Source organism: Rhineura floridana, chromosome 4 (genome assembly GCF_030035675.1).
Source record: "Rhineura floridana isolate rRhiFlo1 chromosome 4, rRhiFlo1.hap2, whole genome shotgun sequence".
NCBI classification, from domain to species: Eukaryota; Metazoa; Chordata; class Lepidosauria; order Squamata; family Rhineuridae; genus Rhineura; species Rhineura floridana.
Window position 1 is genome coordinate 137,569,754 of NC_084483.1, and position 24,174 is coordinate 137,593,927.

General features: G+C 42.1%; 1 protein-coding gene across 3 annotated transcripts in view; it reads left to right on the forward strand.

The window, feature by feature from the left end:
* The window catches only part of MTR (5-methyltetrahydrofolate-homocysteine methyltransferase), a 129,966-nt gene that overhangs the window by 33,605 nt on the left and 72,187 nt on the right, over positions 1 to 24,174 (forward strand). For all 3 annotated transcript variants that reach the window (XM_061624578.1, XM_061624576.1, XM_061624579.1), the window contains exons 9-18: positions 5,838 to 5,938; positions 8,091 to 8,152; positions 9,495 to 9,562; positions 12,675 to 12,754; positions 13,443 to 13,555; positions 14,402 to 14,542; positions 18,530 to 18,715; positions 20,893 to 21,072; positions 22,593 to 22,709; positions 22,806 to 22,946. In XM_061624578.1, coding sequence (XP_061480562.1) covers positions 5,838 to 5,938; positions 8,091 to 8,152; positions 9,495 to 9,562; positions 12,675 to 12,754; positions 13,443 to 13,555; positions 14,402 to 14,542; positions 18,530 to 18,715; positions 20,893 to 21,072; positions 22,593 to 22,709; positions 22,806 to 22,946 — 1,189 coding nt within the window. The remainder of the gene's footprint in view (positions 1 to 5,837; positions 5,939 to 8,090; positions 8,153 to 9,494; positions 9,563 to 12,674; positions 12,755 to 13,442; positions 13,556 to 14,401; positions 14,543 to 18,529; positions 18,716 to 20,892; positions 21,073 to 22,592; positions 22,710 to 22,805; positions 22,947 to 24,174) is intronic.

Below are 24,174 nucleotides of genomic sequence, written 5' to 3' on the forward strand. Positions count from 1 at the left end.
GGACTTTGCCACCAAGCTAGCCGTCCCTGGCATAGACAACCCGATCGCTAGCCTAGTTTCTCGATCTCTTTTGCCCAGGGAAGGAGAATCCCAACTAAAAGACGCTACTGAGCGACGACTAGACTTCGCCCTCCGCAAAAATCATGAGGCCACTGCTTTCTCCATGCGTGCCTCCGCCTCTGCCTCCGCCTTCTCCAGAGCAGCCATGATGTGGCTAGATGATCTTCTAGAGGACTCTAATCCAGATCCTGTCTCCCTCAGAAGGTCACTGATAAAGTTGCGTAAGACAGCGGCGTTTGTGGCTGATGCCACTTTGGATGCCACTCAACTGGGGGCACGAGCCATGACGGCTCAGATAGTTGCTCGACGGACCCTCTGGCTTCGCCACTGGCAAGCTGATTCCGCGGCCAGAATCAATCTATCTAGGGCTCCTTACTCCGGATCTCTTCTCTTCGGCGAGGAAGCTCTAAAGGCAGTACTGGTTGATCCTAAAGACGCCCACAAACCAGTTTTGGCCACTGTCAAGAACATCGACCACAGGCCTTTCAGGCGATTTCCTCCCTTCTGTAATAACCAGCCCTTTCAAGGAACGCGGCCAGGAGGCCGAGGCCACGACTTCAGATCATATGACCCCAATTCCTTCAGGGGATCCTGGAACCACCGTTTCCAGGGCAGAGGTCAGTACCAAGGGCTCAGGGGTACTTCATCATCCTCATATAGGGGAGGGCCTCGCCAACGAAAACAGTATTAACGCACCTCCCGTTGGTGGCAGATTACTTAAATTCGGAGATCAGTGGCTACGCCTCACTACGGTCTCCTGGATCAGGGAGCTTTTCAGTTATGGTTATGCCATAGAGTTCTGGGCGACCCCACCAGACAGATTCCATCTGTCCCCTTGTCCAAGGGCACCAGCCAGGCACAGCATCATGCAGGCAGCTATACACCACCTATTGGACATAGCGGCAATAGAGCCAGTCCCCACAACTGAGAGGTCGGAAGGGGTGTACTCCCTCCTATTTGCTGTGCCCAAACGAGATTTATCATGGAGGGCGGTATTGGACCTCAAGTTTGTCAACCGTTTTGTAACATATCGCAGGTTCAAAATGGAATCACTCCTCTCCATTACAGAGAGCCTGCATGAAGGAGACTTCCTGGCTTCTATCGACCTTAAGGAAGCGTATCTCCATGTGCCCATTTGCATAGCCCACAGAAAGTTTCTCCGGTTTGCCTTTGGCCACCAGCACTTTCAATATAGAGCGATGCCATTTGGCCTCTCCTCTGCTCCAAGAGTATTTACCAAAGTGCTACTCATTCTAGTGGCTTATTTCCAGATTCAAGGGGTTCATATCTACCCATATCTGGATGATCTGTTTATACGGGCAGAGTCTGAAGAGCTGGCTCATCATCATTTAATGATCACCCTCAATGTCTTGCAGGACTACGGCTGGCTTGTCAACTTCGACAAAAGCCATCTTCAACCAACTCAATGCCTACTACATCTAGGGGTGATGTTGGGCACCCTGCAGGCAATGGTATTTCTGGCTCCAGATTGCATCACTGCCATTACAACCATTGCAAGCTCTCTGATGTTGACCATTGAACCGCACTGTCACTGAGTCTGTTTTCCATCAAGTCTGAAAAACTGTAACTAGGGGGAGTTAAGTCTTTGCCCAGTCTGGGAACGGACTGCCAAGGGCGTTGCTATGGTAACCATCGCGATAGACTGGGAAAAGTTCTAGCAGCTATCTGTGTTAAGCTGTGTCTTCTGTGTATTGCCTCTGAACTGAGAGGTTCTCTTCTGTGTTTACCTTTGGAGAGAGATGTACCAGAAGGGGGGTGACTGAAGAAACTCTACATGTATTTACTCTTAAGCCTTTGGCCATAATGTCTTAATAAAGACTCTTAACATGATCTAATGCTCTGAAGAAGTTTCTTGCTCAACTTAACTCCAACGTAATGTATGCTGTTTCACGCAACCACGCACACACGTCATGCTTCTAGCCAGGGCGCTCGGAATGTTCATCTCTACCATCCACATTGTGCCATGGGCTCGAGCCCACACGCGTCAACTTCAGTGGACTTTGTTGCCTTTTCAAAAGGACATTGCCATCTCCAACCATCGCAAAGTTCATTTGAGCCCTGCACTGCGCCTTTCCTTCCGCTGGTGGACGAGGGCCCAACACCTCTCCAAGGGCACGCCGTTCAGAGAACCCCGCAGAACTGTTGTAACCACAGATGCCAGCCTCATCGGCTGGGGAGCCCACTGCAACTCCCAGTACGTTCAGGGGGTTTGGTCCAACGCAGAGCAGTCTCAAAGCATCAACTGGCTGGAGCTAAAGGCTGTCCACTTAGCTCTACTTCATTTTCAGTCTCTGTTCCCTTTGGACCATGTTCTCATTCGAACGGACAACACGTGTGTAAAATCACATTTGAACAGACAGGGGGGCACCAGGTCTCGTCCTCTGCAGGACTTAGCCTCCCTCATCTTTGTCTGGGCAGAACAACATCTACAATCCCTGAAAGCAGAACATCTCAGAGGGATTTGGAATGTGACAGCAGACTGGCTCAGCAGACAACAGGTTTTTCCAGGAGAATGGAAACTTCATCCAGACATTTTCCATCGTCTTCAGTGTCGGTTCGGCTCACTCTCAATCGACCTGTTTGCTTCCAGCCGCAATTGTCAGCTTCCCAGGTACTTTGCCCAGTGGATGCGCTATCAACACCGTGGCCAGAAGGTCTTTTGTACGCCTTTCCTCCAATACCAATGTTAGCCAAAACCTTGAGGAAGGCGCAAAGCGAGAGGGCACAGCTGGTCCTGATAGCACCATTTTGGCCACGCCGACCGTGGTTCTCGGATCTTCTTGCAATGTCTGTAATGGATCCTTGGACAATCCCAGTCAGGCCAGACCTTCTATCACAGGGTCCAGTATGGCACCAGGACCCCACTTGGCTCAATTTAACAGCGTGGCGTTTGAACGGGGACATTTGAGGTCGGCTGGCTTGTCTGACACTGTGATTGATATTATCTTGGCCTCGAGAAGACCATCTACCACTCGGATTTATCAACATACATGGGTGGCTTTCTCCAAGTGGTGCCAGTCTCACCACCACGATCCATCCCAGGCCACCATGCAACAGGTGCTACAATATCTCCATAGTGGCTTCATGATGGGACTTAGACCCAACACATTACGTCGACATGCCTCGACTCTGTCGTCGATTCTATCAGTTTCTTCTTCTGGTGCGACTATTTCCTCACATCCGTTCATCAAACGCTTTCTGAGGGGAGTCGCCCTACGATCTCCGGCTGTTGTCCATCGGTTTCCCTCATGGAGTTTGCCGAAGGTTTTGCAGGCATTGCAACGCCCGCCATTTGAACCCATCAGGACTGTGCCTCTACGTATGCTGTCCTTCAAGGTCTTTTGCCTGATCGCAATCACATCTGCCAGACGAGTTTCGGAGTTGGGCGCATTGTCTTCTGCTCGCCATCTCTGCGTTTTCCATAAGGACTCTGTTGTACTGAAGACTGATCCTTCCTTCCGTCCCAAGGTTGATTCAGTCTTCCATTGCAACCAGGACATTGTTTTGCCTTCCTTTTGCCCGAATCCTAACCATCCTCTCGAGAAGGCTTGGCATTCGTTGGATGTCCGGAGGGCTCTCAAGACCTACCTGTCCAGGACTCAGGATATCAGAAGAACAGAGTCTTTGTTTGTATCCTTTAATCCAAGGTCTATGGGGCAAAAAGTAGCTAACTCCACTTTATCCCGCTGGTTGCGGGCTTGTATTGCTTTAGCTTACGAATCTCTTAAGCTTCCAGTTCCAGCTAGTATAACTGCTCATTCAACTAGGTCAGCGGCTACTACGGCTGCTTTTGCTACCAACGCTCCTGTTGCTGATATTCGCAGGGCTGCAGTCTGGTCTACCCCTCACTCGTTCATAAGGCATTATAAAATTGATCGCTATGCCTCTGCTGACGCCTCTTTTGGCAGACGAGTGTTGCAACAGGTTCTTAATGAGGATTAACATGTGGGTGGTCCCTCCCTATATGGGCTGCTTTGGTACATCCCGCTGTGAGGACCGGACTCATATGGAAAATGGACCATTGGTCTCACCTGAAAGGTGATTTTCATATGAGTACGGTCCTCACGACCCTCCCAGTTGGAGGATGTACAGATATTTTACTAAGCTGTTATATATTACTGTTACGCTATTGTATTCAAAGTTACTAGTGAAGTCAAGACTGCTAGTTCTGTTATATCGCTATGTTAGAGTCATGTTATTACGCATGTTATTTTCCTGCTGGCAGGCCTGTTGGCCCTGTTCTTGTATTTTCAGATTTTTCTCTATAGACTCGCTGCGAATGAACTGGAGAGTGGGAGGGGCTTGACGCCCCTAGTCTTGACTTCAAAAACATTCTTGCCTTCGCACTATAGGTGGAGCTAATACCCGCTGTGAGGACCGTACTCATATGAAAATCACCTTTCAGGTGAGACCAATGGTCCATTCAATTACACAAGAAACACTACCCCTAGGCATATTAGGCAGATGCACACTGGGGTTCTTCCTTGTTTTAAAAAATATTATAAGAAGCAGGAGAATAACTAGGTAGGTAATTTGGTAGTAGGTTTTTGTGACTTCAAAACTCTGTTTTTCTGAACAAAAAGAAAGGCTTTACTTTGACCTTTTTTTCTTTTCTTTTTAGCCATCCCACAATTTCAGGCCTGCTTAGGCTTTCATAACCACAGTGCAAATATTCTCAGTATGAATTCTCCACTTGTGCTCAGTTTTCCAGTTTTATGCAAAGGTTTTAAAGAATCATGCCGAATAGTGGTGTGAGGAAGATTTCTGTTGCTCCACATCATCTTTGGCATACAGGGTAGCAAAAACAAGGTTGGATTGGATTGGGACAAATGCTGCTTGATTCCAGTATGATATTCCCCAAGTTGCCTTCTTAAAATTTAAATTATTTCTATTGCTAGACTACTGGTGTTCTTTTCACATTTGTTCTTAATAATGTTTTTAACATGATGTTCATGTTGATTTGGCTATTTGCCAGATGAGCTTGACTTAACGGATGCATAGTGAATATCCTACCACTTGGCCAAGCAGTATATCAAAAGTTCAAGGAAAATAGGAGGGCACATCATACTTCACCTGGTCATGAAAGGAGGGTATTGAGGGGAGGCAGCTTTCTTCTAGTTTTTAGTTTAAAAACTAAAGCTGCAAAATGTAAAGTTAGTGTGGGAAACAAGTATGGGGTTCCATCATGAAGCTTTGATTGACACACAGCACTATCTCTGTCAATATATACTAGTATGTAGTGAAGCCCGTCTAAACTAATTATACCTTCCCATGGCAGTTCAGCCGTATGTCAGTAGCATTCTGTTACCTGAATCTTCCATTATTTAGATGCTTTGAATGTCCCTTAATTAGATTATAATTGTATTCACTTGTTCCATTTTAACTATGGAGATCTTGCAACACAATCTCTGTCATGTCTTATACCAGGTACTTTCCCTTCTAGTGTAGAACGATCTTTGTTAATGTTTGTTTGTTTAGTACATTTATATCCTGCCTTCCTTGGCACCATGCATGGGGTAATTTCAAGTGGTCTCTTCCAGCTACTTACTAGACTCAGACATGCTTAGCTTCAGCAAGGTGGTTGCATCATGTGCCCTCAGATCACAACCTGGGACTTTGTGGGTGTCTGAATGGTTCATTTCTTCTGTGCAATATAGGTGGTCTGTAACAAGCTAACTAATATTTTCAGTAAGTTTGTTTTTGCTTTTGTGTCTCTATTAAAACAAATTATACATTATATATATTGGTCTTTCCAGCGTTGGATTAAACTGTGCCTTGGGGGCAGTGGAAATGAGACCCTTCATTGAAACTATTGGGAAGTGTACAGCAGCCTACATCATTTGTTATCCCAATGCAGGTATGCATAGATCTGTGAGAATTCAGTTTTTGCTTATCAATAACAGCTTGTTGAAAATCACATGATGTGCATTTTTAATACAGCAACAGCAACAACAACTTATTTTATAATTATGCTGTTATATGTGGTCAACTTAATCATTATTTAAACTAAGCTATACCATAGGATCTTGCCAAATTTGAACCACTTATTAAGGTGTAATTATGTGAGAGCTCCCTTGGAGAAGAGTGGATAGATCTATCAGCTGTTGTTGATACCTTTTTGTCTCCACAGCCTGTTTATCCACCATGTAATGGATGAGCAGTAACCATGTCTTAGCTATCTGAAAACCAAGTACCATTAGATGGTCCATTATGCCCTCTGCATTTAAGAAGCCTACATTATGAGCAAGGCACAAGATGGGTATATTTATGTGATAATATTTCAAGTTGATAAATTTGAGCTTCTCATCCAGAATGAAGGCTCTTAACTTGGTTTTGGTTTAAGTCTGCTTTTTTATTAGAGAGGTTTTATCCTGTTCTTCAGTGGAAAAAACTCCCAGAGCAGTTTATATACAAGCACTTAAAGCAAGACAGTCACTGCCCACAAGCTTACAATGCACATGGCACAGCACAAAAGTAAAAAGGGATGGGGAGGGAAGAGGAAAAAAGCAAACTCAGGCACTAATTCTTAAAAGTAAATAGCAGATCTTATAATCACCAGCTGGAATTGAAACAGTTCAGAGAGGAGTTCAAAGGAGCTGATTTTTCAGCAGAGATTATGAAATGGCTCTGCTTCCCATCTGTTGCAATCTGCTAGAATGAAATATGTGTGAATCACCTTTTAAAACTACCCTGTATCCTTTTGAATGAGCATCACACGCAAGCTTAGGGGCATATGTACTTTGGGTCTCATTATGTTGGATGGCTTTAAGAACTTTCTGCTACAAAAGTTACCTGATGTGATTTAGGACTTCTTTCTTTCCTTGCAAGTCACTTTAACCCTCAGATTTATTAATGGATTTTCTATGTTAGCCTTGTAACTACCTGTAAGGTACATTAGGCTAGAATACATTGACTGGCACAAGATTCCACAGTGAAATTCATTATTGTGTGGATTTGAATCCAGGTTTCCCTGGTCTATTTCTGGCACTTTGGGTGTTGTTTTTTTTAAATCATTCAATCAAGGTTTATATTGTGCCTTTTTAAAAACATCCAGGGTGATAGAATCAAGTTTTAAAAATACTGTCCTACACTGAGTATATATATATATATATGTTGTTTCTCTGTACTTGTGTGTGTATGCTAGCACTGGAGAATATGTGACTTTAACTGTTAGAAATTGAAAACGGAGCAAAATATTATTCAGCATAGGGCCCTCATTTCCTCTTAGCCCTGCTAGCATCTGAATAGAAGTGACTTCACTCAGAAGATCATAACAGATATTATACCCAAGCAAAGTAATTTTATGATCAAGAGTCTCTATAAATTCTCTGATATGAGTGAACAATTTGGGCCTTTATAATGCTTCCATGGTATGACGTCTTTCAGTGAAGTCATTGTGCTTGAGGTTTGAACCGCTAATGTATAATTGATTGCATATTATTTTCTGTGGTAAGCGAACATTTTCTGTGAAAAAAGATGTAAATGAATCTGTTGACAAACTTAAACTGGTTCCTACCATTTAAATGTTGCAGCAGCTGCTTCTCTACCCTGTTAATCCTTTTGTTCCTGTTTTAGGAAAAGAGCACATTTATTTTCAGGATAGAAGGGATAAAAAATTGGGTATAATAAATAATATTGAAAAGCTAATGTTAAAAACCAAAGCCAGGCTGTTGCCTGGGAAAATCTTATTAAGAAAAGACTAATGATATCTTTATTTATTAGCAACGTAGCACATATTCATTAATCCCATTGAAAACTATGGCTGCAGTGATGCTCTTAGATTTTTTTTAAAATGCAAATCACTGCTTTAGAAACTTGACTCAAGACCTTTTACCAAACTTCTTGGAAGAAAGTTTTCCTGTGATTAATGAATATGGATGCTTCAGATCCATATGGATATGTTTTATTGAGCAAATTATAAATTGTATTGTCTAACAAATCATAAATGGAAACAAATGTCTTTATCTATAGATTTTGTGAGGTTTACACACCTTATAATATTTCTTCAGGTCTTCCTAACACCTTTGGTGGTTATGATGAAACCCCTGAAGTGACTGCCAAGCACGTAAAGGTATAGGATAATATCTGCATTAATTTCTTCCAACTTTAGGTGGGGGAAACTATTTGTGTGTAAATTGGTAAATCCTATACTTGCCTACTCAAAAGTATGTTGTATAGAGTTTAGTAGGGCTTACTCATAGGTTTCTTACAGGATTGCAGCTTTTTGGAATGTGGCTGCTTCAGGATCCCAAGTTCATCAACATTCATCACAAATTGTGAAAGACATGTTGGTAGCTGCTTGGGACTCATAAGGTAGTCAGCTGACCTGCAGAAGTTTAATGTGACCCAGCCAGTTGATTTATAACGTCATTGTGTGGGTTTTCGGTGTCCAGTATAAAACAAGGAGATACTTATGTGAAAACTGACTAGGTTCAGAATAGAGTTTAACCTGCAGGCTAGGAGAGAGATGCCATTGTAGTAATTGATGTCCCATCCTGAGACACTTTGCTACCTTAGTGACTAGGAAGGGAAGCTTTTAAGTGAAAACTTGAGACAAGCATCACACAAGTACATAGACCTATATTTTGTACACACACTTGAAAAATATAGTGAACATGACTGACTAAAGTGAGAGAATTCTTTTCAAGTGTGGTTACATGAGCAACTCGAGCTGTCTTCATGCTAGCTAGCAGGGTATCATTTGAAGATTCTGCTACACGAATTGGGCTGTACCAATACACAAAACAAAACAAAAAAAGCTGTATGACCACTCCTTCAATTGAGACAACTTAAAATGGAATTCTACCGTATCACTTCGGTCTTCTTCAGGCATTATGCCTGAACAGGAAATCCCACAGGAAACAGGGCAGGAGACCCAGGGCCACTCACCTCCCTTGCAAAGTTCCCAACCTTCCCATGTTGAGTGGGGTAGGTCTGAAGGGGGCTTTTTCCTGTGTTTTTTTGTTTTCAGGGAAAAGCTGCCTCTACCACATGCATGGTAAGTGCCTTCTTCCTCTGAATAGTCATGAAATAATTCAGGGGTTGGTACCCCTGAAATCATGCCCACTATACCCTGGGGTGCTGAAGCATACCTCCTGGGTTAAGCCAAAATTGTTGAGCTTGAGTTCCTTCATCCCTAGCTTCTTCACTTGGGATCTACTATGACCTTTTAGAGCAGGGGAAGTTTTGAGAGGAGGTGACCTAAATGAACAAGGGGATTTCCAGCTTCGGTTAAAATGGAAATCTGTGAGTGTATTCTCACAATAAGTAACCAAAGTTAATCTGAATTTCTTATTTTTTAAACACGGAGGCACCCTGCTCCTTGATGACATGCTACTTTTATACTGCTATTAATTCAGCACATATGCAGACCTGCCCAATTATATCTGAATACTGTTTTTTCTCATCTACAGAATTTTGCCTTAGATGGTTTGGTGAACATAGTTGGTGGCTGCTGTGGAACCACTCCAGCACATATCCGGTAACTTTATATTAACACAACTTCAGCCATTTGTATGGACAACCAAAGAGGCTTTCTGGAGGATAGAGCAGTAGAGTGCTGAGAAGGTTAGAGTCCCTACAATCAGACACAATTTATTTATTTATTTATTTATTTATTTTATTTAGTTTAATTTATATACCGCCCTAAGCCCGAAGGCTCTCTGGGCGGTGTACAAAAAGATAAAAACAAGCACAATATATAAATACAATAAATACAATAAATAATAAAAAACAAACAAACAAACAATAACGAACCAAACAACATCCAAAATATGGAAATGCTGTTTAAAATACACTTTAAAATGCCTGGGAGTATAAAAAGGTTTTCACCTGGCGCCGAAAAGATAGTAGTGTCGGCGCCAGGCGCACCTCATCAGGGAGACTGTTCCACAGTTCGGGGGCCACTACTGAAAAGGCCCTGGTTCTAGTCATCACCCTCCGAGCCTCTCGATGGGATGGTACTCGGAGGAGGGCCTTAGATGTTGAGCGTAGTGTACGGGTAGGTTCATATTGGGAGAGGCGTTCCACCAGGTATTGCGGTCCCATGCCGTGTAGGGCTTTATAGGTCAAAACCAGCACTTTGAATCTAGCCCGGAAACAAATAGGAAGCCAGTGCAGACGGGCCAGAACAGGTGTTATATGAGCGGACCTTCTGGTCCGCGTCAACAATCTGGCCGCTGCATTCTGGACTAGCTGTAGTTTCCGAACAGTCTTCAAGGGCAGCCCCACGTAGAGCGCGTTGCAGTAGTCCAATCTAGAAGTTACCAGAGCATTTAGGCTTGCTGGAAAATGGAAGGGGACTGATCCCATTTTCCTCACATAGCAGCCACAATAACAATGTGCTATTTATATGCAAATAAGTTTTGGGATATGCCTAGCTGAGCACTTCAGCAGCATGGCTGCTGCATTCCTCAGAGTTGCTCCTTGGGGAGCTGGCTTGGAGAAAGACTTGCTGGTTGCAGCAAGCAAGCTGCGTCTTCGAGAGGTTTTAGCCAAGTATGGGAATTAGCTGGTGGAGGTCTGTGGATGGGAAGAGGAAGGGACAAAGAACGTATGGTAAGGAGAGGCTGGACTGAGCCATGTCTTTGGCTGTGGCCAACTTCATTGATTTTGTATAAAATGTCTACCCTGATTTGGAATTTGGGTAAAGGTGTACAGTATGTGGCACTGAGTTTTTTTTCAGTGTAGCTCAGCCTTTCCCAACCTTTGGGTTCCAAGATGTTGCTGAACTACGGTTCTCATAATTCCTGACATTGGCCATGCTGGCTGCGGCTGATGGGAGCTGTAATCCAGCAACGTCTGGGGATCCAAAGGTTGGGAAGGCTGATCTAGCTGATGGGTGGGCCAGGGAAATCTTTCAACGTGCAGAATGTTTTAGTGGAAGGAATGGCCACCAGAAATATTCCATAAGCAGGTGTTTCAGGCTGCAGAGGTGAGGTGAGGCTGGGCTGATAACTTTTCAGAAAATTTAAATACATTGTTGCTTAGCACTTCCCCCCACCTTCTCATGATTAAACATGTTTGTGTGTCAGTTGCAGAAAATGTTAATTGAGCAATGCATAAAACCACTGCTGATTATGTTAATTAAATTAAATGTTTGTTCAGCTGTAGCTACTTAGGTGAAATGTTTTTCAGCAACCTCTGTATAAAGTTAATTAGGAAACCTCTCACTTTCTTTTCTGATGATGATAGCTTAGCTATCTTTCTCTTGCAATAAACAGATGGAGCTGAATGTTAAGGCTTCATGAGGGAATGAAAAAGTAGGGTTGAATGTCAGTGATCATCTCAGGGTAAGGAGAGAAAATGAAATATGGGATTCTTAGGTAGCTAAGAAAAGAATAGATGTGCTCTTACGATATTTTATTTTATATACTAAGATAAGAGTATGTATGTAAAGAATGTTGCCACATTGATCCCAGAATACAAGAACGCTGATGTAACTTGAGATCTATTTATCTGATAAGTCATTCTGTCTAATAGCAAACTCAGTACTCATGCTGATAGAATTGGAACCAAAACTGGGCCGCTCAGAAATAAAAGAAGATATCTGCGTGCTCAGGAGACCCTAAATATAACCATGTTCGTTGGTCACCAGGAACCACTCAAATCAAGCTGTGCCTAAAAAGGAAGAAAGAACTTCACAGGAAAGAATTGGGAGTGTACTCTTAAGTGCACTCCTGATTCTTCCTATCACTTAACATGGTGATGTCATGTGGTTGACAGTTGGGCAGCCCCACCCACCTGTCAAAGTGGCCTGCATGGGGTGAGGAGGTCAAGGTCTGGCCCACCAGCTGGATCCATTTCTCCACCCCTGGTTTATGGCAGAGCTTGGAAAAGTTACTTTTTTGAACTACAACTCCCATCAGCCCCAGCCAGCATGCTGGCTGGGGCTGATGGGAGTTGTAGTTCAAAAAAGTAACTTTTCCAAGCTCTGGTTTATGGTAACCTTTATAGTAACCCAGGGAAAGGCAAGGCTGGCTGACTTGAAGCCCTGAACAAGGAGCTCTCCTATAGTGGGTGAGGATATACTACAACACTCTTTTACAGGTCCCATATATGGTCCTTGTTGATAAAGGATTAAACTGTTGGATATGCTAAAAGTGTTGCAATCAGCTATTAAGTGACTACAGATATTTTTTATTATTGAATATGCCTGGCTTCTCATAGGATGTCAATACAATTAAACTAAGGTAGAAACGTGAGTGAAGAGAATGAGTGATTGGATCTGGACACTCACCTTTGCACTGTTCTAAACTTCTGTCTGATTAAGAGCCAACCATTTTATCTGGAACAGTTAACTTCAACAAATCAGGTTTCACAAGCTGTGCCTTCTTGTCATGAGAATGAATTAGGCAATTTTGGGAGCACTTCCATGTATTTCTTGGGTGGTATTCAAAGGTAAGTATGTTAATTACTATTTTTACAAAGAGTTGCATTAGATATGGTTGGAACACTTCTGTGAGCTCCTTAGAGGAAAAATGGGAGAGAGTGTAATAAACAAATATATAGGTCTCTAACCTGTTCCACTTGTACTTAATTCCTGCTTGTAAAGCCCTGGCTGTTACTTTGTGTTTTGCTGTTTTGTAATGCAGGGAGATAGCTGAAGCCGTAAAGGCATGCAAGCCTCGCATCCCCACCTCCTCCTTTTCAGAAGGTGACATGTTGCTGTCAGGTGAGAGAGAGAGAGAGAGAGAGACTCATGTTTCTAAACATCCTAATTTTCATTCTTTTAAATATATATTTTTTAAATGCCTCTCTTCACTGTTTTACTCCACCTTGAGATAGCTATACACTACTGGGAATCCATATATAATTTATGTAGTTGTAGACTTCCTACTGAATTGAGAAATTACAAACTTTTAGTTTTATTTTGTCTTTGATATATTGAGCTCACGCAAGAAAGACAGAGAGAGAGATGGATGCATTAATATGACTTGGATGCATTAATATGACTTCTGCGTGCACACTGGTGCAAGGATTGCTCCCAACAGTGGATTGGATGCCAGCTAACCTGGCCACTCCTCTCTTGCTCTCCTTCTGCACTTCAATCCGTTCTGCCATGGATGAGTGCTTTGATGACATCCTAGATATATATAGGATGTTGCTGCTTCTTTGCTAGACACCACATTCTACAGTTACAAAGGGAATTGGTGTTCCATTCCATCCATGTGGCATTACTGGAGGATAGGATTGTTCTATTAGTTACATAAATTTAAATAAGTGTATCTGTCTGTAAATCGAAAGCATAGTTTGTTGTGCTTTATATATGACCTACATCTACTCTGCAAGGGCTCCGTGTAGATTGAGGCAAGGAATATGTTCTGTTTTTCAACCTGGGTTAATTATTTTTTCCTTTCAAGGTCTGGAACCCTTCAGGATTGGGCAGTACACCAACTTTGTTAACATTGGTGAACGCTGCAATGTTGCAGGGTCAAGAAGGTTTGCCAAACTCATCATGGCTGGCAATTATGAAGTAAGTCTTCAGCTTAGATTGGCTTTAATTTATAATATTTTATGTTGTATAATCTATCTTAAAGTTTACCTATACAGTTTCCAGTTGATAAGTTATATGGAGACAATTTCTTTTCCTGTTGATGGAAGTGTACTTGTTTTGTTACTACATGAAAAAATGTTGATGCACTTCTCTTGTAACGATAAAAGGTCTAGTGTGGAAGCAGTTTTGCATATCTTGTTGGTAATAGGCCTAAACGTATTCAAGAATTTGAATTTCTGGAACTGTGAGCTTCAGCTGTACTTTGACAGCTGAAAGAGAGAAATGGAGTCATAGATTCCTGACTTGCATACCTTGTAATTGAGGTAAAGCAAGAGAGATGTGTAGGCACTGGAGAAAAGGAGTGGCATGGTGGAACCACTGGGGCCAATAACGTGTCTCATTCCTTTGTAAATTTTGTCCAGCCCATAAGGAGGATGGAGAAGAAACTGTATTGTTGCTCCTATCTCCATGGTTTCTGAATCTGTATATTATTGGGGCATTGTGGGAAGAAGCCACAGAGAAGCAGCTCCCACATTGTGGTGATGTGCAAACTGAGCCCCAAGGAACTATTTCCCAGCACATTGTATGGAGAAATAATCCACTTTTTGAGTGAACCAAGCCCTTAATGAAGAGAGGAAGAATTTGTCTTAAACCCAGACAGAATGGACTACACATTTAAATTAATAAATATTTGGAGCTTTATTGGGAGGGAGGGTGCTGATCATTTCCAATTCTGTATTATATCAAAGAGGAAAAAAGAGGTTTTTGCTGGGACTAGCTTATTCTTTTTTTCCAATTAAAAATATTTTTGTGATCCCTTTTTAGGAAGCACTGAGTGTAGCCAAGGCCCAAGTTGAAATGGGAGCTCAGATTTTGGATATCAATATGGATGATGGAATGCTAGATGGGCCAAGCGCTATGGCCAGATTCTGCAACTTCATTGCTTCAGAACCTGACATTGCGAAGGTTGTATGCACAACGTCTGATGTTACATTAAAATAGATGTTCTTTATTTTTCTTTAACAAAATGTATATAGGGCTTAATTGTAAAAAAACCCCTCTAAGTGGTTTACAAAATCCGTTCTTGCAGTAGGAAGTTTCAGTCTCCTCCTTGTGGCTGAACTAAAGAAGAGAGGCAAGATCTCCTGCACACGAGACTTATTTATGTAAAGCTGGGAGTGGGAAACCTTAGCCCCAGGGCAACAGTTCCTTGCGGTGAACCTTCTGGGACCACATGCCAGTGGTTAGCTGATGCCCGAGGCAAAAGTGAGCATGTCAGTGGGTGTGACTCTTTTGCATAATAGGTGTCAGCTCTACACTGCGTCAGCAGTGCCGGTGGGGGGCTGGAAATTCCTGGGTGGTTGGCAGGGAAGCAAAGTCCTTAGCCGGCAGTCTGGTCATAAATCTGCCAGGTCTAGGAGGAGGGGAGCTGATAAGGGCCAGGCTTGTCTGAAGCGTACTTGCCGAGTCAGGAGTCCAGAAGTGAGGTCAGTAGAGGTCCGGGATCAAGTGCCAAGGGGTCAGTCCGAAAGAGGGTGCCAGGAAACTAGGAACACATAAGCCACGCCTGACATTGCAGTCAGCAACAAGCTGCAGCCAAGGTGTGCCTTATAAAGAGCAAGGTTGACAGCAGGTGAGAGCCCTCAGCGTTTGGGCCTTAAGGAGACAGGCCTGCCTCTCTTCTGCCTGACCTTCTGCTGTCTACGTTCTGCAGGTGAGGGGGGAGTATCCTGTTCACTGTCTGTGTCTGGCTGCAGGGCCTCTGCTGTATCTGGGGTGCTCTGCAGCTGAGGGGCAGAAGGAGCTGGATTCTCAGGAGGCTCCTCTGTGTGTCCTTCTGAGTCTGCTGCTCCTGGGTCTGCTGCTGTTACTCCCGAGTCGTCCTCATCTGAGGAGTCCTCTGATGGGGCCATGACAATAGGCTACATTCCAGTCATGCAAATATTAAAAGTTTGTACAATCATCCATCCCTTCATCCTCCATCCAGGCAAGCAAGAGGCATTATTATAGTTCAAGCACACATTCCAGCCAGGCAGAAGCACTTGAGGAGGGTGCAGGGTGCGGTGATGAGCAAGTCCAGCCTACGTAGAGTCCTGAGGACTGGATAGAGAGCACTGGAGGGCTGCATTAAGCCCATGGGCATGAGGTTCCTTACCCCAATATAAAACTAAACCATAGTTTAGCATTGCATCAAAAAAAGACCATTGTTTCATAGTTAGGTGTATGTTTTGGTGTGGCTATCATAGCCATCTGTTGCAAGGTACACATGAGACCCAGCCAGATGTCTGTCTCAATTCTTCAGTTGCCTTAAACACCACAATTTTAAGTCAGTGGACATGCCCCATGATCAAGAGACCGTAGCTCAATAGTAGAACACATGCTTTTCATACAGAAGATCCCAGGTTCAATCCCAGGTGTTTGCCGTTAAAATATCAGATAGAAGGTGATGGGAAAGACCTCTGCCTGAGAACTGTTGCCTGTCAGAGTAGGCAATACTGGGCTACATGGACAAATACCTTGACCTGGTATAGGGCAGCTTTCTTTGTTTCTACCTGGAGAAAGAATCTCATTTAATCAGGAAACTCAAGTTGTTATTTGAATAGGGTGTAAACAGTCCACTGCTATAATCTGAAGGGAAGACAATCAAAACTGTCAAGTGAGAAAGGAGTGTTAAAAAAAAAGATGAATGTAGCCTAAGTGTGAGCACATTACCACTCACCACTAAGTACCCCCAATCTACCCGCAGATACTGATGTTAGGAGGAGGAGGTTCAGTTTTGTGTATTTTAGTTAGCCTTGAGTCCTAGTGTACTCTGTCTCTCATCTTTGGCATTGCATGCTGGATGTGAGGAGAAATAAGAAGTAGACTTATGATCGAGGGGAAAATATTGTTTTTTCTTACTATATTCAATCTGATGTGCTTTCCTTTTTTTCCATTCAGCTGGAGCATGCCATTTTGAAATTGGCAGGAAACTGCTTTGCTCAATGTTAGTTCTTCCCCTGTACCTTTTTTGTGTCCTTCAAAAATTTAAATGTCCGTGCCTGGCAAATATTGCTGTTAGATAAAGGGAATCTTGTCAAAATGATACCATAGTCTGCAAAGAGCATCTAAAATAACCTGAAGAAAGAAGTGTGTCTTTTCCCTGTTAAATCTGTGTGTATATATGTGATACATGGTGCTTGGAGGTGGTGGTGGGCTGGATGTGGGCCAATAAACTAAACCTGAATCCTGAAAAGACAGAAGTGTTGTGTCCAGAGTTCTCATGTCTGGGAGGTGGGGAGATGGCTTGTTCTGGATGGAGTTGCACTCCCCTGGAAGGAGCAGGTCAACAGCTTGGGTATACTCCTGGATTCAGCCTTGTCACTGGTAGCTAAGGTGGCCTCAGTGGCTAGGAGTACCTTTTTCCATCTCTGGTTGGTTCACCAGTTGCAACCCCTTTGGACAGAAGTGATTTGGCTGCCATACTATAGGCTCTGGTGACTTCCAGATTGGATTATTGCAATGTGCTGTATGTGGGGCTACCCTTGAAGATAACTCAAAAACTTCAACTGGTCCAAAATGAAGTGACCAGATTATTGGCTGGGGTTCCCTTTAGATCTCATATAACCTCTATTTTAAAACAACTGCATTGGTTGCCGGTTTGTTTCTGGGCCAATTCATGGTGCTCACATTAGTGTTTAAAGCCCTAAACAACATAGGCCCCAAATATCTGAAAAACTGCCTCATTCCCTGCAGGAGGTCTTCCCTACAGACCCTCTAGGATGTTGAGATTGGCAGAATTCTACTGCCCTTGGAAGCTCGGGGTAGTGGCTTAGGAGAGGGCATGTTCTGTAGCAGCCTATAAATGGTAGAACTCCGTCCCCACCGAGGTGCATCTGGCAACTTCACTATACAGTTTTTGTCAAATGCTGATGATGCACTTCTTTACCCTGGCCTTTTAGAACCCACCCTATTTTTGTGATTGTAAGCTATTTTAAATTTTTAAAGATGTTCTTTAAATGGTTGTAACCCACCCTGGGACCTCAGGGTAAAGGCATGATGATGATGATGATGATGATGGTATATTAATAAACTAGAGGGGTTTCTGTTCCTTTAAAATTTGCAGGGTTATGTGTTTCTCTTTCCCCCTCTCATGCATGCACACTCTACTGACTGAACTATTCACTAGTCCAGTTGCTTGTTGAGCATTGCTACCTCTGGTTTAACATGAAGCCTCTTCCACTTTAGTTCTGCATTAGGAAAAACTATGGCTTCTATTCAGTGTAGCACTACGGCAAACGTTCCATCAGTGCAAGGATTTCTCCTTCCATAACAGAACGTTATCCCCCTTTGCTTCCGCCATGCACCCCCTAAATCTCTTCTGGGTTTCCCCCCAACCCTCTGGAGCAGATTTGGGGATGGAGCATGTAGGGAGGGGGAGTCCCATTGCACAAATGCAAGTTGTTTGATTCATACAATTATTTTGTTAAATACTGCCATATGTATCTATTAAATGTACAGGTATCCTCAAATTCAGGAGTTTGTAACCTTTTGTTAATTCTTCCTCTTGCTGTCTTTCAGCTAGGGTTATAATATTCATGGCTGGCCCACCAAATATTTTAGAAATGCAGGTGCAGCTCAATTGGGCGTCCTTAGCCTCACAGGTGTTTTAATGGTGGTTATCCCTTTTAATGCAAATCTTGTGCTTTCAAAAGCCAAAGTTGGGAACTTTAGCTTATGAGTATAATCAGAGTTGCATGTTGTCTCCATAGGGTCTTGGCTATTTCTTTAAACCATGGAATGTGAACATGATTGTTATGTATGGCTATCCTGTGTTCTCTCATCAAGCTTAGAAAATAATACTGTTGTAAAATCTTTCTGTTCGTGATCCCGTTGGCGTCAAAAATATATATGTTGATTTGCCATACCAACTCTTCTCTCTCCTCCGTCCCCCCACCCCGCTCCTGGTATCAGGTGCCGCTCTGTATTGACTCTTCAAATTTCGCAGTGATAGAGGCTGGGTTGAAGTGCTGTCAAGGAAAATGCATAGTGAACAGCATTAGTCTGAAGGAAGGCGAAGATGACTTCCTTACAAAAGCAAGAAACATAAAAAGATATGGAGCGGCTGTGGTGGTTATGGCCTTTGATGAAGTAGGTCAGGTCAGTACCACTTTTTTTTTAATATATCTTATTGACTTCCATAATACTTTGTCCTATCTGGAGTAGTAAAGGAACAGAGAGGGAACCAGAGCAGGAAAAGGGCCTGAGAATATCTGACACCCCTGAGTTAACAGCATTTATACAGGAATATTGAAAACAGAATCCACTCAGTTACTGAGCTCATTAGTGTCTCAGTGTAGTTCATGGCTAGTAAGGTGTCAATTTACAAAGATCTTTTCAAAGCTGACAGGATAAGAAAGAAATCATCCACTAAAAGCATTATTTGTTGTGTTTGTTCCCATACAGTTCCGTAGCCATGCACTGTCTGAGCCACAGTTCTGCTTTATTTCAGCAATGTTGCTTCTTGATACACTTTTAGAGTAAGCACCAGTAACCTCCTTAAGTAACTTTCAACAGTGAACCAAACACAAAAGTCATTCCTAATATGGTTTCCCTGTGGTTAACGCTGGCTTGTAGGATTAGACAGATGTATAAAGGACAGGTTTATCAGTGGGTATTTGCTGTTAAAAGCTAAGTGTAATCTCAGGGTTCAGGAGCAGTATTCCTCTATTTGTGGGGAGGCATGGGGGCACAAATAGCAGGGGAGAAGGGCTTCTGAGGAGCACTGCTCCAGCTGCTTTTAGAAATAGGATGCTGGATTAGGTGGCCCTTAGTCTGATCCAACAGCGGCTCTTTTTAGTGCCCCCCTTTTTTGTTCTTTTTGAAGGAATGCATTTGTCCTACTCTGGCTCTTGGAGGGAGAAGGAATCCTGTCTGCCATATGTCTTAAGTTAGTTTCATCCGAGTTACTAGGCAAGCCACGCTGCTTTTTGAAATTCCACCTTCACTTCGACTTTGTCTGTTTCACCAAATTAGAGCCATTTCAGATGTTACTGCAGACAGCTAATTAGAAATGTAAAATTTCCAGAAATGAAAAGATCTGCCCTCCCCTCAGTTTTCTTTGTTTCAAAAGCAAAGCAAAATAAAAACCAATATTGGGTACATTTAAAGTGTGTGTAAATAGTCTGGCAAACCTAACTTTATTTTACTTCTCTAAAAAGATGAAAAAGATGAAATGTGTAATGCATGACTTGATTTACACACAAAATGTACAGTTCAGTATGTTCATGAAATTTAAAAAAATCATAATACCATATGTTATTAAAGCAAGCATTACAAATATGCCTGCAGATGGAGAGACATCCTCCTGAGGTTCATCATATGTCTACAAAAACCAGCACGTTTTGTGTAATGGCACCTGCCCTTTGGAATGCACTCCCAGGAAATATCAAGTGGATGCCTACAGTATCAGTGTTCTCGTGCCTGCTTAACACATGTTTGTTCACCCAAGCTTTCCCTGAGGGGTGATCCATTTAAGTTGATGCCTTGGGCTCTTTTGGGAGGAAGAATAGGATATAAATTGAATAAATAAATAAATAAAATAAGCGGTGGCATCCTAAAGAAGAAAGTAAGAATAATCTTGAAAATAGTCAACATGGCAATATAGAAAAGGAAGCTCTTGTTCTTTGGGCTTAGAAGTGATAGGCAGTATTAGCATGCAAAAACAGAATGTATACTTTTGAGAAAAGGCCTTAGAAAAGAAACATCTCTACAACGCAAATAAGCAGCAGTAAATTGAAATAGTCAGTTAAACTTTATAACAACATGGAACTCTTCATTAGTATATCGTCCTCATATGCAGAAAGACTGCGCCCCTATGCACACTAACCTAGAAATAAGCCTCTGTGAGCTTCTTAATGTAACTACGGTCCTTCCCCCCCCCACCCACATATCATACCAATGGTAATTAGAAATCCCACTTGGTATTCTTTCCAGTGGCAACTAGGAAAAAAAATATCCTATTTTTCCAGTGGCAACTAGGAAACAAAAATACCCTAGGGAAAAAAATACCTTGATCCCCTCTTTTCCTGACTCCAACTTCAAGGTGGGACTCCAGCAAAGAAGATGTAAAGGGCAGCTGTTGTCTAGTTAGCCGCCATCCAGTGCTCCCATAGCCAGCCTGCTTGCCTCCTCCTCCACCACTGCTCCACATCCATGTCACAAGTGCCATAAACTCATGTGCTAAGTATACCTCCATTGGGGTACACATGGTCAGGCTTTGCAGACAAAAAACCTACCTTCCCTTCTCACTTCTTTTTTTCTTCCTCTTTCTTCAGGCCACCGAATCTGCTGAAAAAATTTCAATCTGCAGCAGAGCCTACCATCTCCTGGCGAACAAAGTGGGCTTTAATCCGAATGATATCATTTTTGATCCCAACATTCTGACCATAGGTACTGGAATGGACGAACACAATCTGTATGCAGTTAACTTTATCAATGCAACTAAAGCCATAAAAGTGAGTCTGGAGAGTTCTTTGGTGTGTGTGTGTTGATTTCTTTGTTTTGTTATTAGTACTGGGGAGGGAAGAGAGACGGAGTGCGCTAGAATGTAAGCAGCGTCTTAAACAGAACAGTACAGCTCCCTGTCTGCAGAGCTCGTTCCTGAACACTGCTGTGGATAGCAGATACATTTTAAATTATATAGTAGTCTAAAAATAATCCAAACCATTATCTGTATTGTAAATATGCTTATAGTAATTAAATGGGGCAGTATTCACAAAATGGGGCAATATTCACATGTCAGAGCTGCCTCATTTAATCAGCACAAGTTCCATTATTGTCATTGTGTTCTGTCTCTAGTGTGATTATACTATGAACAGGTTTTTCTTTAAATTCTGTTTAATATATATGTTTGTGTGTATGTGTGTGAGAGAGATATCTGTAAATACAGGGCAAAAATATAGTCATTACCTATTTCTACCTTTATTGGTTTGGCTTTATAACCCATCCTCTTCCTAAAGCTGAGGAGGATAAAAGCAAAGTTAACAATTTCTTTATTTCTTTTATCTACATACCACCACTGTGAGGGAGATCAATATTATGATTTGACTGATCAAGGGGGTATGATTTCCCCATGGTAACCATATGTTTCACAAGCTAAAAATGCCCATGTAGAAGTTAATTAACTCATTGCTTACATGTGTATTGTACATGGGAGGAGTCTGCAGGCATGTAAATAACTGTGTGCATGTGTTGGGAAGCTGTAGCTAATTGCAGCCTTTCAGCAGACACACATGCAGTGATTTACATTTGCGTATGATTATATGTTGAGATCTATATATACGAGGCTTGTGAATCAATCTTCTGATAGGAATTTTGTAATGCATGAAGCAGCCTTGAGGTGGGATTTGAACTCAGACCTCCAGTGTCCATCTGCAGAATGGCTGAGTCTCATAGTCAAGCAGATATATCTGGCACAAATAATGATAATATAAAATCAGGGTGAAATTTCTTAGTTTAGTGGATGTACTTACTAAGAATGTCTTTTTTAAAAAAATTGGAGTAAGCTATCTTATGTATAGACTGACCATCTCCTATTTTGAGGATTTTCACACCTTATTCACAAGGGATAGGAAATACTATAAATGTAGAACATTAAAAATAATCCACCAAATACTAGCTTTTCTGTATGTGGGGAAATGTGCAAGACAAACAAACTTGGATGTGGGAAGAGTGAATGTGGGATAGGCTATGTATTGAAAGAAACATTGCCTGGTATGACAGCTTTTCTATTTGCTACAGCATAACTGAGCCCTCTGTCAGTAAGCAAGCTGGCAACTACAGTATCTGTATATGTTGCTGTTTTCCTGCTGCCTCTGTGGAGTCCAGACACTGCTGTGTGACTTGGTAGCTAACTCTCCTTAGAGTCAGACCATAAAGATGTGCTTCATGAATTCACTGTTGATGCTTAGGCTCCTCATAGGAAAGTAGATTTTATAAAGTATTAAGAGCTTACTAATTATCCTACTATTGTCAGGAAACTCTGCCTGGAGCCAAAATAAGCGGAGGCCTTTCCAATCTGTCTTTTTCCTTTCGGGGAATGGAGGCTATTCGAGAAGCAATGCACGGAGTTTTTCTTTACCATGCCATTAAGGTAATGTAAGCATTTTGACAAAATAGTTTCTGATCAGAATATATGTCTTGTAGTATTCATTGTCTCCCTCCTCCCCACCGCCTCCTGTATTGTCAGTATGGAATGGACATGGGGATTGTGAATGCAGGAAATCTGCCAGTGTATGATGATATCCATAAGGAGCTTTTGCTGTTGTGTGAAGATTTGATTTGGAATAAGGACCCAGATGCGACAGAGAAACTTCTGCGTTATGCACAGGTAATCTTTAATTTCTGCCTAGATTATTTTTGAAATGGAAGCTATGTATGACTTTGTGTCCCTTGGTGAGTGGTGCAATTTGTCTGTCTGGAGGCAAAAAGCTGCTGCTGTTATTTTCATTTATGAGTCACTTCCCATGAAGCATCCTGAAGCGATGTACAATATTTATAATCGTTACATATATTCACTGGGAGGAAAGAAAAGATTCTGAGGACATACATGCTGCTACATCATAGGTAAGCAAGTTTATGAAAAGTTGCATGGTAGCCCTGTGGAAACTTTTTTTAAAAAGAGCAAGATATAAGCATGATAATAAATACCTACATAAAACCAGATTTTATAAATTTTATGCTTTCGTCTGTAAGAGTATTTTGGGTGCAGTGTTACTAAATTAGAGCATACTGTTTAATATGTAAGTGTAGACATGTTGTTTATAGAACATGTGTACTCAGTGTTATTCAGAGCCACATTCAGAAGGACCGTGAGGTACAGCCTTGCAGTGACAATTCTACTTCAAAATGCTGGGGATGGGGTGATAAATATGATTTGAATATTACCATAAACAAAAATCCCTGCACTTAGCCTTCTTTTTCTTTCTAAGCTAAGTCTCACCTGAACTAACCAGGATGGAGACCTTGGGGTTGTCATGGATAGCTCCATGAAGATGTTGACCCAGTGTGTATCAGTTGTGAAAAAGGCAAATTCCATGTTAGGGATCAGTAGGAAAGGGATTGAAAACAAAAGTGCCAACATCATAATGCTGTTACTCCATGCAAGGTTGCATCCTAGATTTGTGTAAGTGATACAGTTCTGGTTGCTTTACCTCAAAATGGATATTATAGAGCTGGAAAAGGTTTTGAAAAGGGCAATCAAAATGATGAAGGAGTTGGAGAAACTCCCATATGAGGAAAGGCTACAACATTTACGTCTTTTCTAGTTTAGGAAAAAGGTGAGTAAAGGGGGACATGTTAGAGGTGTATAAAATTATGCATGGTGTGGAGGGAAGTTTTTCTCCCTCATAATAGTAGAACTCTGGCCCAGCCAATGAAGCTGATTGCTGGAAGGTTGAAGTCAGACAAAAGAAAGTGCTTCACACAGCACATAATTAAATTATCGAATTTATTCCTCAAGATGTTGTAGTGACCACTGTTATGAGAATGTTTGTGTCTCGCTCTGGTCAATTAAAGTTGTTAGACAGCAGTTAGAAGTAAAATATAAAAAGTTTATT